This window comes from Magnusiomyces paraingens (assembly GCF_902498895.1).
Source record: "Magnusiomyces paraingens strain CBS 517.90 genome assembly, contig: contig4, whole genome shotgun sequence".
Taxonomy (NCBI): Eukaryota; Fungi; Ascomycota; class Dipodascomycetes; order Dipodascales; family Dipodascaceae; genus Magnusiomyces; species Magnusiomyces paraingens.
In genome coordinates this window covers 177,486-193,314 of record NW_022474070.1, presented here as the reverse complement: position 1 = coordinate 193,314, position 15,829 = coordinate 177,486, and the positions used below count along the sequence as shown (strand labels likewise).

Below are 15,829 nucleotides of genomic sequence, written 5' to 3'. Positions count from 1 at the left end.
CCTATATAAGATATTTTATTCCTTTCTTCAGAAAAAAAATAAAAAATAAAAAAAATTTGATTTTATGGAGCCTAATTAAAACTTTTTTAAGGCTTTCACGGCATCACTCGGCATAATTCCATTTTTTATTTATTTTTATTTATTTTTTTTGATTCTTTGGCTTTTCTTTTTCCTTAGTACAATTATATTAGGTAAGCACCATACATTAATTTATGCAGGTTCTTATTTTAATAATTATTGGTGGGAATATTATTCTTAGTTTCTCAATATAATTATATATGAATTTTTTATTTTTTATTTTTTTTTTAATTATTTATTCTATTCTATATTTTTTTTAACAAAAATACAAATTTCCTTCATATTAATTTACATCTTCTAATTGTGAAAAAATATTCTTTTTCACTAAAAAATATCATCATTCTAACTCTCATTATTTAAAACAATAGCATTTAGATAAAAGCAAACAAAATCCATCCCTGTTCACTGTTGAAATCCTTAACGTGATGCTATTTGACAGTTAACTCCTATTCAGTGATACAGAATGCCACCACTGTATGATTTTAAATGTACATTACATGTACATGTAGTAAATATTGTTTTTCTTTGTTATAGATTTAAGTAAGGTTACTTAGCTGACCCAAGCTTTCAAGCAAAAAAAAAAAAAACAATACAATTGATTTTTTTTTTACTGGAAAATAAATTATGAGACTCTTAGACGAAAAACAATAGTCTCCATAAAGAACTTAAAATTAAGGAAAGAAAAAAATTAAACAAACTAATAAAAAGAAAGTGAAAAAGATATTTGACAACCGAGGGATTCGAACCCTCGCCTCCGAAAAGATAGGAACCTTAATCCTACGCCTTAGACCAACTCGGCCAGATTGCCAACTTGAAATTATTGAAAATGTAATTTGTTTTTAGTATATAAACGTAATATTTTAAATAATAAACTTTTTGCCTTTTAATTATTTGGCTTTAATAAGGGAAAGGGCTGGATGGTGTAAAGGACAACACGTTCGCTCGAAAGCGGAAGATACTGGGTTCGATTCCCAGAATACCCCCTTTTCCTGAGGATGTGTACGGGAGTATACACCTAGACTGAAAACCATAGGCTACCCTGGTTACAGGAATGCCGACTCTTCCGTACAGTCTAAATAGCCTGCAGGTGATTGCGGGCCGTATCTCTGACGGAAGAGATTAAGAAATACATGGGCGTCCGTGAAGATAAGTGGAAATGGGTTGGGAAGGTTTTGGGACCGACAGACTGGTTCTCCCTGTTCCTCGTAAGCTGGCATCAGGGCCCATCTTCCGGGCTACCGGAGACGCACAGAACAGAAACCACCCGTACTAAAAAGGTACAAATGAAAACCGGCAAGTCACATAGTCAGACAATAAAAGGATAGCGCAGATGCTGATGTTATATAGTTCTATAACCCTTGAATAAAAACAAACAAACAAACAATATTTGGCTTTAAAAACCCTTGAATAAAAACAAAAAAACAAATATTTGGCTTTAAAAGGATAGCACAGATGCTGATGTTATATAATTCTATAACCCTTGAATAAAAACAAACAAACAAACAATAATTATTTGGCTTTAAAAACCCTTGAATAAAAACAAACAAACAAATATTTGGCTTTAAAAGGATAGCACAGATGCTGATGTTATATAATTCTATAACCCTTGAATAAAAACAAACAAACAAACAATAATTATTTGGCTTTAAAAACCCTTGAATAAAAACAAACAAACAAATATTTGGCTTTAAAAGGATAGCACAGATGCTGATGTTATATAATTCTATAACCCTTGAATAAAAACAAACAAACAAACAATATTTGGCTTTTAGAATGTTAAAGGACTTTTCAATGCAATAAAATAGTACTAATTTTTTAAATGAATATATTATTAAAAATAAAAATACATAGTTAAATTAATTTTTTGTTGTGAAACCGAAGAAATCTCTTTGCAGATAAAAGTAAAGAAACCCCCTGGTATTGCTAATAAAACTTATTTTTTTTTAGACTATTAAACGAAAAACAAAAACAATAAATTTTTTGGTTTTTTTTAAAAAGTCATTATATTTTCCTAAATCGAATAATGAATAATTAAAATTAAACTGTGATGCTGAAAAAAGATAAATTTTGGTACTTCATGAGTAAAAATAATAATTACCATTTTTTTTCTAATGATGAATAAATTTTGAAAGAAAAAATAATATATATATATATATATATATCAAATTAATTATTTATGAAAATCTGCGTTTTGTAGAATTCCTTTTTCATCAAAAACTTTGAAAACTTTTTTATAAATTAAATCAAATGTAATTTTTTTAACATGTACGATAAGCATTATGTTGTTTACTAAGGTTTTTCCATCTAGTGTATTTGCTCACGTCACCAAAATGTTGATTTTTGCTTCTATTTTTCTCATGCTATCTATTATATTATTAACATTGAAATATGGATATCGTTTAAATATATGTTTTCAAAAATAAATCGGGGTATTTAGCATGTTGTCTTGCCCTTAACTTTATAAACATTGGGTGTTTTTTTTTTCAACTCATTTTCTAAACCAAGAATTAATCTTTTAATGTATAAAATCTATATTTAATACATTAAAAGACTTGAAATTATTATTATTATTATTATTATTATTATTATTATTATTATTATATTATTTGTGTCATTAAACGTACTTTAATAAAGTGGTTTACTCAAACTTTTTCTTAGGAGAAACAAGTTCAGCACCCTTGTCAAAGACCCAATCGACAGCATGCTCGACAGGTTCGTCAAACAAGAAAGGTAAGGCAGGTACGACGGCAAGACCCAAACCGACGGGACCCCAAGTACGAACTTTAGGATTCTTGACGTTCTTCATGGCAATGCCGGCGTACTTGACAGTAGAGTGGATGGTAAAGGCAGGCAGACCCATACTGGCGATTGACTGGAAGACAGCACGCTTAACGGCTACAAACTTCCAGTCCGGGTTGGAGTCGAGAGCCTTTGCTTGTATTTCGGCGGATGGGTAAGGGATTGCGTCCCAAGGCTTGTAGGAATCATCTACACCGTGCTGGCGCAACTTAGCCTTCCAGGCCTCGTAAGAAACATCGCCAATTAAGTAAGCCCAAGAAATGCCGTAAGCGCAGGTAACAAGCTTGGGGTGAGCGACAGGTCGGAACGATTCACCGATATCTGACGTGTAGGCAACATATCGTTGTGCGGCAAGAAGGATCTATTGACATGGGAGATGATTGTTGTGGTTAGTGCTGTGAAAGAATTAGAAGAATGGGGGTTTCTTCTCTTTATTCGAGTCAAGTTATTCTTTTCTGATTGTGAATTCTTCTAATGTAAACTTGGTGAACAGAACTGTAAAATAGATTTAATTAAAGAGAAGTCAAGTGATAGTGATTGCACGTGTTTGGAGGGGGGAGGGTATCAAGCATATCACTGGAAAAATTATGGTTTTTTTCTTGAAATGAATAAAGATCACAGAAACAACTAGAGTGTACTATTCAAAAACTAACGAATTAAAGACTTACAGTCTAAAGAGCAAATTTGTTAGAACAATGATACACATTAATAAGGAAAGAAAGAAAAGAAGAAAAAAAACATACTCTGAGACGTGAAGCATAGGCAGCATAACGAATATTGGTATCAGTAGACTCAATTGTTTCTGGGTTATGAGTATTGATTGGAGCGATAACCTGTTGCTCGGAGTTCTTTTTTTGTTGATCAGAAGACATTGTGTAGAATATTGATTTTGAAGATTTAAATTTACTGGGGAAGTATATGAAAGAAAAGAAGATGTGTTAGAAATTATGGAGAAAGAAAAAAATAAATAAATAAAAATAAAAAAAAATAAATTTTTTGAAGTAGCTAGCCTATGGAAACTTTGGTATTTAAGAAAGTGAAAATACATGGTTCTCCTCTTTAAAAGCAACTTTGATACACACTTGTCTGTAACTTTATATTATCACATAACCTTAATGTTATTATGTGAAGATTTAGCAATATTGCTTAATAAAGATTCTGTTACTGGAGTTGTTGTTTTGGTTATTGTTTAGAATGGACTTTAATTTAAAAAGAATTAAGAAAGCAAACGTAGTGTTTTTTTTTTTCTTTAGAGGAGTCTTTAAGTGGTTTTCTAAAAATTTGCCTATATATAATTCTAGACTTTCGTTCAATTCAAAAAACGCTAATTGTGGCAAAAAAAAAAAAATAATAATAACAATTCCAAAAAATCCATAAAAATCCAATATCCCAATATTACGATATAATAGCCAAATACGTCAGATAATAATAAAATGTCATTGAACTAAATATCTGTATTAACGTCAGGAAATCTGATATTCGGAAATTAAACTCCTAATCCGAGTGTGTTTTTTCCATGTTTTACATTTACATTCAAGAGCCTAATATTTTTGTGGTGGTAAGGAAAACCGGATGCATCGGAGATACCGAGAAGTTGCCCCCAAACATATACCTTTATTATTTAGCAACCATAAGAAAAAGCTAAAAAATTTTATTATTAATTTTTTTTTTTGTTAAACCAAAATTTAACGTGGCTGAGTGTAAAAGTTAAGATAACAGCAAAAATCCCCTATTCGTTGGGCTAGTCAAAGATGGTCAACATCCACAGTGATAAAAAAAAAAAAAAAAAAGACGCAATCACATGACCCCAAAGTGTAAACCGAGGGTTAACTATATATATTGACATTGGCTTGTTGGCCATGATGTTAAAAAATTTACTTTGTAATGTGCCGACATCTCAGTTCTATCACCCATTCTGCGGTCTTTTTTTTTTCTTTTTCATTTTTTTTTTGTGTATTCAATCTCTATGAGTAACTTCAGAATAGCACATCTGCCATCCAGATAATCATTTGGAGAAGTTGCCAGAATGGAGGTTTTCTTTTTTTTTTTATTCAAGAGAAGGAAAAAAAAAAAGAAGAGATCGGCTATTAGAGAAAGGAAACATCATGTGATCATCAGCGGAAGCAGTTAGCGATTGGATAAGGTTTTAGTGATAGTAGATTAGTCAGAATAGGAGATATTATTACGTAAATCGCCACTTGTTAACTTTGGTGGCGGTTGCTGAGTGAAGAAGATTAAAGAACAAGAAGCTTCAGTAGTAGTAGTAGTAGTAGTAGTAGCAGTAGCAATAGCTGGGCTGTGTAAGTTGGGCGCTCAGAAAGATGTAAATAGAATGACAAACTGGTGCGCGACTATTTTCTCAGGGATTAATCAATGACGAGGCTTTGCTTCATTTTAAAGTCATCATCATCGTATCGAGTCAATTGACCACAAAGACCAAATGGTTCGTTTTATTCTTAACAGAGAAGTCAACCAAAAAAAAAAAAAAAAAAAAAAAATGGAGAAGAAAGAAAACAACAGGGCTTTTAGGGAAATATCCACCACACTATACAGCCTGGTTTTTTTTTTTTTTTTTTTGACAATAGTAGTAGTATATATCAATTTTATTTATTTTCTCATCTTTAGATATATACAGCGTAGAATCAATATCAACAAATGAAATTTAAAAGCTTGGTGATTATTCCAATTGAAATATATTATATGTTCAACTGGGTATAGCACTGCCCTGTTTATTTTGGGTATTTTTTATCGGCTTGAAGCATATTTTTGGCCCCTGGAGTTAGGCCGCGCGCTCTCTAAATGTTAGGGTGGCGGTACACATCACACACACACACACAAAAGTGCGGTTCTTCCTTCCCTCCCCCCTATTATATGCTCTTACGTGGTAAATTCCTACTCCGGTATCTCCCTCACATATATATATATATATAAATACCCATATATAGTTTTACCCTCCTTTACGGCCTTTTTTTTTAAATATTTTTTCCCTCTCGCCCCCCTTTTTTTCTTCTTCTTCTTCTCTTTTTTTTTTTTTTTTTTCCCTTCCCCTTTCTCTTTTTCTTTTACACTTCTTTACCATTTGGTCTTGTTTGTTCAATCACCTTTTTCTCTCTCTTTAAACCACACCCTCTATTAAATTCTTACGCTCGCAAAAGCATTAATATACATTCAAAATGGAAGGTATGTAGTGTTCTATCGTTTACTCATGTTTAATCAATGTGCTTGGTGTATATTTTTAGGTTGCCTTGGTTTTTTTTTTCTTCTTCAAGAGCTTTTGTTTATATCCACGCTTTCATCCATCAGCCTTTGTTTATGAATTGCATTTCAACTAGCAATAGCTCTTGATGGCATTAAGAAGATGTTAGATATCATTATTAAACCTCAAAGTCCAGTCAAATGTTTAGTTTTTTTTTTCAACATATTACCAGGACTTGAAAAAAGACTTGAGTTTTTTTTTTATTAATTCATCTTCAGCGCATGATAATCTTTTCCTCTTTTGAACAATTTTTTTTTGCCACTTGAAATCGTTCAATTCTTTTATATTCAGTTGTCTTTATTTTGAAAAATTTCAATCCATTGCTATGCAAATGTGGTTATTTAAGCTAATCAACCAATAGCTGCATAGCTTGGACCCGCCCAACTTTAACAGCTCATCATTATCAGAAAAAAATTAAACCTTGGCTCTCCCCTCCTTTTGATAACACTTTTTGCACATCCCAAAACTCTTCAAATATAAAACAACAACAATACTAACGCCTTAATTTATAGATGAAGTTGCTGCCCTCGTCATTGACAACGGTTCCGGTATGTGCAAGGCCGGTTTCGCTGGCGATGACGCCCCTCGTGCCGTTTTCCCCTCTATCGTCGGTCGCCCCCGTCACCAGGGTATCATGGTCGGCATGAACCAGAAGGACTCCTACGTCGGTGACGAGGCTCAGTCCAAGCGTGGTATCCTTACCCTCAGATATCCTATCGAGCACGGTATCGTTACAAACTGGGACGATATGGAGAAGATCTGGCACCACACTTTCTACAACGAATTAAGAGTTGCCCCTGAGGAGCACCCTGTCCTTCTTACTGAGGCTCCCATAAACCCCAAGTCCAACAGAGAAAAGATGACCCAGATTATCTTTGAAACCTTCAACGCCCCTGCCTTCTACGTCTCTATTCAGGCCGTCCTTTCCCTTTACGCCTCTGGTCGTACCACCGGTATTGTCCTTGACTCTGGTGATGGTGTTACCCACGTCGTCCCCATTTACGCCGGTTTCTCTCTTCCCCATGCTATCATGCGTATTGACTTGGCTGGTAGAGATCTTACTGACTACCTCATGAAGATTCTTTCTGAGCGTGGTTACTCTTTCTCTACCTCTGCTGAGAGAGAAATTGTCCGTGAAATCAAGGAGAAGCTCTGTTACGTCGCTCTCGACTTTGAGCAGGAACTCCAGACTGCTTCCCAGAGCTCCTCCCTTGAGAAGAGCTACGAACTCCCTGATGGTCAGGTCATCACCATTGGCAACGAGCGATTCCGTGCTCCTGAGGCCCTTTTCAACCCCTCTGTTCTGGGTCTTGAGTCTTCTGGTATCCACGAGACCACTTTCAACTCTATCATGAAGTGTGATGTTGATGTCCGTAAGGATCTTTACGGAAACATTGTCATGTCTGGTGGTACCACCATGTACCCCGGTATTGCCGAGCGTATGCAGAAGGAGATCACTGCTCTTGCTCCTTCTTCCATGAAGGTCAAGATTATTGCTCCTCCCGAGAGAAAGTTCTCTGTCTGGATTGGTGGTTCTATTCTCGCCTCCCTTTCTACCTTCCAGCAGATGTGGATCTCCAAGCAAGAGTACGACGAGTCTGGTCCTTCTATTGTCCACAGAAAGTGCTTCTAAGCGTTTTACTCTTGTATTTGTTGAAAAACTTTTTATAATGATAATGAAAATCTTTAGTCGTTGAATATTTTTTTTTGTTTTTTTTTTTTACAGTACCATGAGTTTGTTTTAATCATATCTTTTAAAATTAACTTTGCTCCAATTTTTTTTTTTTTTTTCAAAAATTTTCAAATGTGCACATTGTTTTGAGCGTTTTTTTTTTTTTTTTGAATGTTTTGATGAATAATTTTTTTATGGTTCGTTTTTTCGTATTATATATATATCACGTGCCAATGATTGGAATGTAATTTTCTAAAATTTCATAAACAGAAATGAATGAAAATATGTGAAAAATTCTTTAAACTTGGAGCAAATTGAGTTGTAATCATTTTAATTATGAATTTACTATTATTATAAGTATATATATATATATATATATATATGATAATAAAAGATTGCTATTGAAAGGATGAAAAGAATGATAGAAACAATTGGATTATATTAAAATGACAAGGTTAAGAAATATATGTAAAGAGATTTTTCTTTTGAAAATTATAGCGAGGGATTTTTTTTTTCTCATGAGTTGAGATGTATTTACACTCACATTGCATATATTTTACAGTAATTGTAAGAAAATAAAATAAATAAATAAAAAAAGATCAGGATGTACAAATATATGAAAAATAAGCTTATGAAAAATGAATTTTGGAAAGTTTTTATAGTTTAGATGTTCAAATTGGATATGCAGAAGAAGAAGAAGAAGAAGAAGAAGAAGAAGAAAAAAGAAAAAAAAGAAGAAGATTGAATTACTATTTCAATTGACTTGATTTGATACTGAATGATACCAATACATTCAATTTATTTTCATCTAATAATCAACAAATATTATCAATTGAAATAACCTGGCCTTTCCTCTTTTTGGAGAAGAAAAAAAAAACCTATTTTCATTTGAACAACATTATTAGTAAGTAAGAAAAAATGTATTAATATTGGTAAATATTTCAAGACAAGATATCTTTAAAATTTGAGCTTGAAAATTTGAGAGAAATGGTAGAATAAAGAAGAAAAAAAAAAAGAGTTTAATGCTACCGTTGTATGTTTATCAAAAAAAAAAAAATTAAGTGCATTGCATAGCCAGTGGTTAAACGGTTCTAAATGACGTTTAAGGGGGAGAGAGAGAAAGCTAGGAGTACTGAGTTTAGGGCATTAATAAGAAGTTAAATGAACAAAATAAGGTCAAATTTTAAAGATATTTATAGAGACTTATTTTTTTTATGAAAAAATATATATATATATATAATTGGTATTAAAGTAATAATAATACCTGTATATTGGCATATTCCATACATGATATATATACTATTTTTTTTTATTATAAAGAGCAGGCTACATATTTCAAGCAATTAGTATAAGATTATATTATTTTCATTGTATAAATAAACAATTGTATTTAAAAACCAACAAAGTCTTTTAAAAAGTCTTGTTTTACTTTACTTTATTTTCTTTTCTTTCTTTGTTTATTTTTTTTTTAAATAAAAAGAAAAAAAAAAAAGCAAAAAATCAATTGACGAAATGCAGAATAAAAAAAAAGAAGAGATTTAGTTCAAGTCCAATAATGTACCGAACTGGATAGGGTAGTATATATATAAATGCTTAATGGTTGATAACTAATTAGTTATTTATATATATACCTTGTTACTAGGTATATCTTGTTTATTACGCTTATTTCTGTTAGGTTTTTAAAGTTAAGCGAGACGGATCTCTAATCCGAAAGAAGATTTGGACATGCGATTAATGGTGAAAAGGGGGAGTGATAAAGTGATTCTTTTTTATTTTAATTTTTATTTTTATTTTTATTTTTTTTCAAGTAAAAAAGCACAAGACGATGGGTTGGACATGATAGATGAAAAGAATATATTTTCTTTTTATTTCTCTGTTTTTTTTTTTCTGTTAAATAAGAGTATTAGAAAGGTACTTTTTAGCTAACATATGATATCCTTATGAATTCATTTTATTGACTTTTTTTTTTTTTTTAAAACAAAATATCAATGTTGAGAAATAGGATTATTTGGTTACTTTACAAGAGAATTTATTAATTTTTGTTTATTTTTATTTAATATTTGCTTTTCCGCTTAGTTTTATATATAAATGTTAAAGAAAATCCTTTAAAACAAGCTGTTTCAAGCACGTTTTTTTTTTTTTTTCTTAATTATTAAAAACAATTATTCTTTTATCAACATCAAACATTATCGCGACATTTTGAGACATGATCCTACCAAAAAAACGGTAGGTTAAAAAAAAAAGGTTCCAAAATGATTTCGAAATCAATAATAAAAATAAATCAAGTATATTTATACTGTTTTATTTTATTTTATTTTATTTTATTTTATTTTATTTTATTTTATTTTATTTTATTTTATTTTATTTTATTTTATTTTATTTTATTTTATTTTATTTTATTTTATTTTATTTTTATTTTATTTTATTTTATTTTATTTTATTTTATTTTATTTTATTTTATTTTATTTTATTTTATTTTATTTTATTTTATTTTATTTTATTTTATTTTATTTTATTTTATTTTATTTTATTTTATTTTATTTTATTTTATTTTATTTTATTTTATTTTATTTTATTTTATTTTATTTTATTTTATTTTATTTTATTTTATTTTATTTTATTTTATTTTATTTTATTTTATTTTATTTTATTTTATTTTATTTTATTTTATTTTATTTTATTTTATTTTATTTTATTTTATTTTATTTTATTTTATTTTATTTTATTTTATTTTATTTTATTTTATTTTATTTTATTTTATTTTATTTCATTTCATTTCATTTTATTTATTTTTATTTATGTTTATTTAATTTTTTTGCAGTAACAAAAGTCATAGCTACAGTAGCAGGAAGTTTCCCTGCAAGAAAGAAGAAAAGAAATAAAAGAAAGAAGCTTTTTTCTTAAGAGAAAGAAAAGAAAGAAAAGAAAGTAAATACAAGATGGGATGGGCTACACTATCCAAACATAACTTTATGCCGGTATGCATATGGTGACACCGCGATAACCGATAACACCAGTTGAATGGTTGTGAAGAAGAGGGTTTCCTTTCTACTTTTTAATTTACCTTTCTAAAGGTCTATTATTATTATTATTATTATTATTAATAAAAACCGACGCTAGCCGCCGGACATACCTATCGATTGAAAATCATCATCACCATCGTCGTCGTCGTCGTTGTTGTTGTTTGTAGTTGTTTGTAGTTGTAGTTGTCATGGGGTGAAAAAAAAAACACATAAGAATACCAAGCCATTTTTAAAAAAAAAAATATATATATATATATATATCTTAATTACTGAAAAAAAATAATTTTTTTTTTTTAGATGAATGAATTATTTGAAATTATATAGATAGATGATGGTATACTACATATATATATTTTTTTTATTTGTAGATCAACAGAAAGAAAGAAAAAGAAAAAAATCCTTCTTGTAGAAAAAGGTGTTTCTAAACTGAAATTCATAATCTGAAAAGGACCCTCACTTCTTCATTTTTCCTCCCCCCATATCTACCCTCCTCCTCTTTTTTTTTTTTTTTTTTTTCTTTGAGTTTTATTTTATCAACTCACAAATTTCCTATTAAAAGCAAACCAGATTCACTATACTTTGGTTTCCTCAAAGAAGAAGAAGAAGAGAATCTTCTTTTCACCACCAGACCTCCTCCTCCCCCTGTATTTTGAGCTCAAGCCAATGATACGCATGAGACTAGTGCGGTGCTCCTTGGTGAGGGTCCTTGTTGGGCGGGTTTTCAGTATTTTTATTTTTATTTTTATTTTATTTTATTTTTATTTTTATTTTTTTTTTAGCAAAGGTGCTGAAGGTGATTGAATTTTTTTTTTTCACCTGTAGAGCGCTCGGGATGACCCACGTGAAGTGAATTACATAATGTTTATTAAAAGGATGACATAATTTGGATGGTTTGGGATGTTTCCATTTTAGGCTTGTTTAAAGACTGGGGAGCCCCATTTTACTTAATCAGTAAAACCATTAAAAAAATCAAATCATGGTCGTAAAGCTAAAAAAAAAAAAAAAAAGCCCTCCTTTTTTTTCTTCTTCTTTTTCCTTTCTTATATACTTTATTATTTTAAATGAATGAATTCTTTTTTTTATTATCAGGATTTGAATTCTGGTTTTTTCTCCTTCCTTTATAACTCTTTTTTTTTCCAATCGCCATTTGACGGACAGATTGCGGAGAAATAATCCAAGTTTATTGTCCGGGTATATGATTTTTCTTGGACAATTATTGCTTTTTATTTTTTTTTTTTTTTGTTAAACATATATATAAGCCTTGTACATTATCATTTCCATAATAAAATATTCCATCAATCAGATTTTACTTTTAACTGATCCTATACTTATCTATAAATACAAGCCCAGATCCACCATCAATGTTTTCAAGTCCGACACTTTCCCCCTCCATGTCCCCTAAGGCTCCGAAATGTCTACCCACTCGTCGATCCATGAATATCTTCCCTCAAACAACAACATCAACACCAGCATCAGCAGCAACAACGTCTTCATCCTCTTCATCAGCATCTTCTCCTTCGTTGCCTGCTGTTCGTTGTAAAAAAGAAACTTCGGAACCACTTAGAAAGCAACCACAACCACAACAACCATCTCAATCACAACAACAACGACTTCAGCACTCTGGTAGCTTTCCCCAAGGTTCCGTAGTAGCTTTGTCACGGACTTCACCACCAATACAACCAATACAACCAATACAACCAGTACAACAGTCTTTGGTATTGTCTTCCTCATCCTCGCCATCACTGTTGTCGAGCCATCATAATCATCATCACTCGACACTCCGCGGCGCTACATCAATCTCGCAGCAACAACTCGAGCCTAGTAGCTCTAATGAAAATAATAATAATAGTAATAATTATAATAACAATGGTAACAATAACCAGAGTAAACTTAATGACAATAATAAACCCTCTGCTGTCACTGCTACTACATACACCATAATAAATGCTTCCAGAAATAGTATTAAAGCGGTCTCCAGCCTTTCAGACAGCCGCCCTAACAAGCCGCAAGCCACGCCGGCCGGCTCCGCTCAACAACAGCAACAACAGCAACAACAGCAACGACAACAACAACAGCAACGACAACCCCTACCTCTGGAGAATTCATCTTTGCCTGTGGCTGACACTTGTAAATCTGTTTCTTCTATTTCTATTACTCCTTGTATTTCTTCATCTTATTCATCTTATTCTTCTTCCCTTCAAACTTCAAGCAAAAATCCAACGCCACTACAAAAGCATCCTCTACCGCCGCAGGAAACTAAAAACTTTAATCCCCCCCCCTCATCTACCCGCTATTCTATTCCGACGGCCATCCCGACTGTCAAACTAAATCACCACCCCCGACAAAAAGAAGAAGAAGAAGAAGAAGAAGAAGAAGAAGAAGAAGAAGAAAATTTACAAAAACCTTCTTTACTACCCCTCTCAGAATCGACTTCACCACTAGAAACAGTCACCAATACCAATACCACCACCACCACTAATCCAACTGGCACTCAGGGCTTGCAAGAAGAAAAAACATTAATACAAGACAATAATTTATCAAGAGCTTGTATTAGTAATAATAATAATAATAATAATAATAATAATAATAATAATAATAATAATAATAATAACAATAATACCCTCAGGGACCTTCAACCCAAAAATATTGTCCAACAAAAGGCCGTTAGCTCCGCCGCCAAAATGGGGCCCCACAGGAAAGCTTCCTTTTCATATCCGTCATACTCATCTTCGTCATCTTCATCGTCGGCATCATCCTCACCTGCTCATTCTCCAGCATCAACTAACATTCCGAGCAAGCAGCAGCAGCAGCAGCAGCACCATCAGCACCACCACCACCAGCACCACCATGCACAAACCAAATCACTTTCAAATAACCGACCTCAGCTAGCATCTTCTCCTTTGTCTTCTTCATCGACTATCGCGATACCAGAAACGAAACCTCAGCAGCAACAGCAACCTCCTCAACAAGCCTCTTCTACCAACAAAATAGCACAATCAATAGCACAACCAATAGCACAACCAATAGCACAACCAACAGTACAACCAGCAGTACCACAACGACAGTCTCGTCCACAGATTGATCCTCCTCAGAATTCCGCTGCAACCTCTACGTTACCATCTCCTACTACTGCTACCGGTCCCAAGATTCTTTCTCGACACTTTTTTGAGTGTTCGACAGCTGATATCATTACGCTTGTATCATCCATGCTTCAAGAGCTTGTTATTCTAAATGATGCACTTCCTTTTGACGCACAGCATTTGACTCGGTTTCATTCGCGGTCGCATCCACCGATTTCGATTCGAGACTATTTGATTCGTATAACTAAGTTTTGTTCGCTTGAAAAGAGCATCATCATGGCTATAATCTATTATATAGATTTGTTATGCACGACCTTTAACATTTTTAACATTAATAGTTTGACGGTACATCGATTTTTAATCACAGCGGCTATGGTTGCCAGTAAGGGACTTTGCGATACATTTTGCACTAATACCCATTACGCTAAAGTCGGAGGTTTGTCTCGAGTGGAACTTAATTCGCTTGAAATTGAGTTTTTGATCCGCGTTGATTACCGTATTGTTCCACAAGTCGAGCGCATGGACCAGTATTTTGAGCGCATGGTCATGCGTATGGGCGACAAGTATCAGTTTAAGTTGGTTTCTCCTACAAGACTTGTTGTTTCACAACCCCAATCTCAGCAGCAGCAGCAGCAGCAGCAGCAGCAGCAGCAGCAGCAACAACCACAACCACAACTACAACATCAAATAGCATTTACATCAGATACCCATAATGAAGGTTCTGGAAAATCCACCCAGGACTTTCAACAACAACAACAACAACAACAACAACGCTTGTCGTGTTCGTCGTCCTCATCATCATCTGCTGATCTGATTGGAGACCAAAACCCCAGCAACAGTAGTCAGTCGTCGATCGTTTTACCGTCGGAAGTTGCAGTGCGCGAAGGCCGTTTGAGCAAATCTTCGAGCCGGAAGCGACCGTCCGTGACGGATGATTCTATAAGGCACGAGACTTTTGCATCACCTGGGAACGGCACCAGTAATAATGATAATAATAGTAACAGCTCGGCGTCCAAGTACCAGTTTAATAACCGGCGGAAACCTCATTCGCATTTACACCAACAAAATGATACTCAGCATATAAGTAACAGCAATGGTGGTAGTAGCCAGAGCAATAGTAATGGAAGCAGCGGCGCGTCTGATAGAATGTCCACTGACGCGAGAGGTCTTCCATGTCATGAAATTCAAGCTACAAATGCCAGTACTACTGTTGATGGTGATGAAAGTACCACTACCATGTCTACACCTTTGTCTACATTGACGACCACTAGTAATGAAGAAATACCCAGTAGTGTGAACCGTGGAAGCGGCACGAGCGGTCGACGAAGAAGGAGTACAGGGGAGCGTGCAGCAGCTATGGCTGGGGTCCGATTGATTAGAGATTCTACTTCATCGTCAATAGCATTAACATCATCAAGGCCATTAACGATTGATCAAGATACATTTGAGTATGATTCGATGAATGAAGATGATGTTGACGAAGATGACGAGTTGATTGATGATGAGGAGGATGACAGCGATGGAGATTCAGCTGTATGGTACGAAAACTAGAAGAAAAAAAGTAATGATAAATAATAAGAAAAAAATAAAATAAAACAAAAGAAAGAAAGAAAGAAAGAAAGAAAGAAAAGACAATTTCTTTTTTGTTATTTGATTAAGATAAGATTTATCATTATTTCCTTTTTTGTTTGTTTAAAAAAGAAAATATATATTTGATTTTTATTTGATTTTTATTTGATCTGGTGGAAGTGTTTTGTCAATTAGAGAACAAAGGGCTATATGTTAAGCATTGTGAAAAAATTGAAAACAATGGGGGGTGGCTGATTTCAGTCAGAAGGCGACGATGAGGGTTGTTACATTTCATTTTTTTGAATTACATTACATTACATTTCATTTTATAAAAGTGTAATGTCACAATTTA

The 15,829-nt window shown here is 32.8% G+C and overlaps 3 protein-coding genes across 3 annotated transcripts; 2 read left to right on the top strand and 1 right to left on the bottom strand.

Annotated features, from left to right (window-relative positions):
• Positions 1-2,716: 2,716 nt before the first annotated feature.
• Positions 2,717-3,749, bottom strand: SAPINGB_P004844 (uncharacterized protein; the record flags this gene model as incomplete). Its single annotated transcript, XM_031999559.1, has 2 exons — positions 2,717-3,238; positions 3,621-3,749. The coding sequence occupies 2 exons, from the start codon at positions 3,747-3,749 to the stop codon at positions 2,717-2,719; spliced, it is 651 nt and encodes a 216-aa protein (XP_031855450.1).
• A 2,301-nt stretch (positions 3,750-6,050) lies between these two features.
• Positions 6,051-7,766, top strand: SAPINGB_P004843 (uncharacterized protein; the record flags this gene model as incomplete). The annotated part of the gene is made up of 2 exons (XM_031999558.1): positions 6,051-6,057; positions 6,646-7,766. The coding sequence occupies 2 exons, from the start codon at positions 6,051-6,053 to the stop codon at positions 7,764-7,766; spliced, it is 1,128 nt and encodes a 375-aa protein (XP_031855449.1).
• A 4,423-nt stretch (positions 7,767-12,189) lies between these two features.
• SAPINGB_P004842 (uncharacterized protein) lies at positions 12,190-15,459 on the top strand (the record flags this gene model as incomplete). Its single annotated transcript, XM_031999557.1, has 1 exon — positions 12,190-15,459. One exon carries the CDS (start codon positions 12,190-12,192, stop codon positions 15,457-15,459), a length of 3,270 nt encoding a protein of 1,089 aa, XP_031855448.1.
• Between the last annotated feature and the right edge of the window lie 370 nt (positions 15,460-15,829).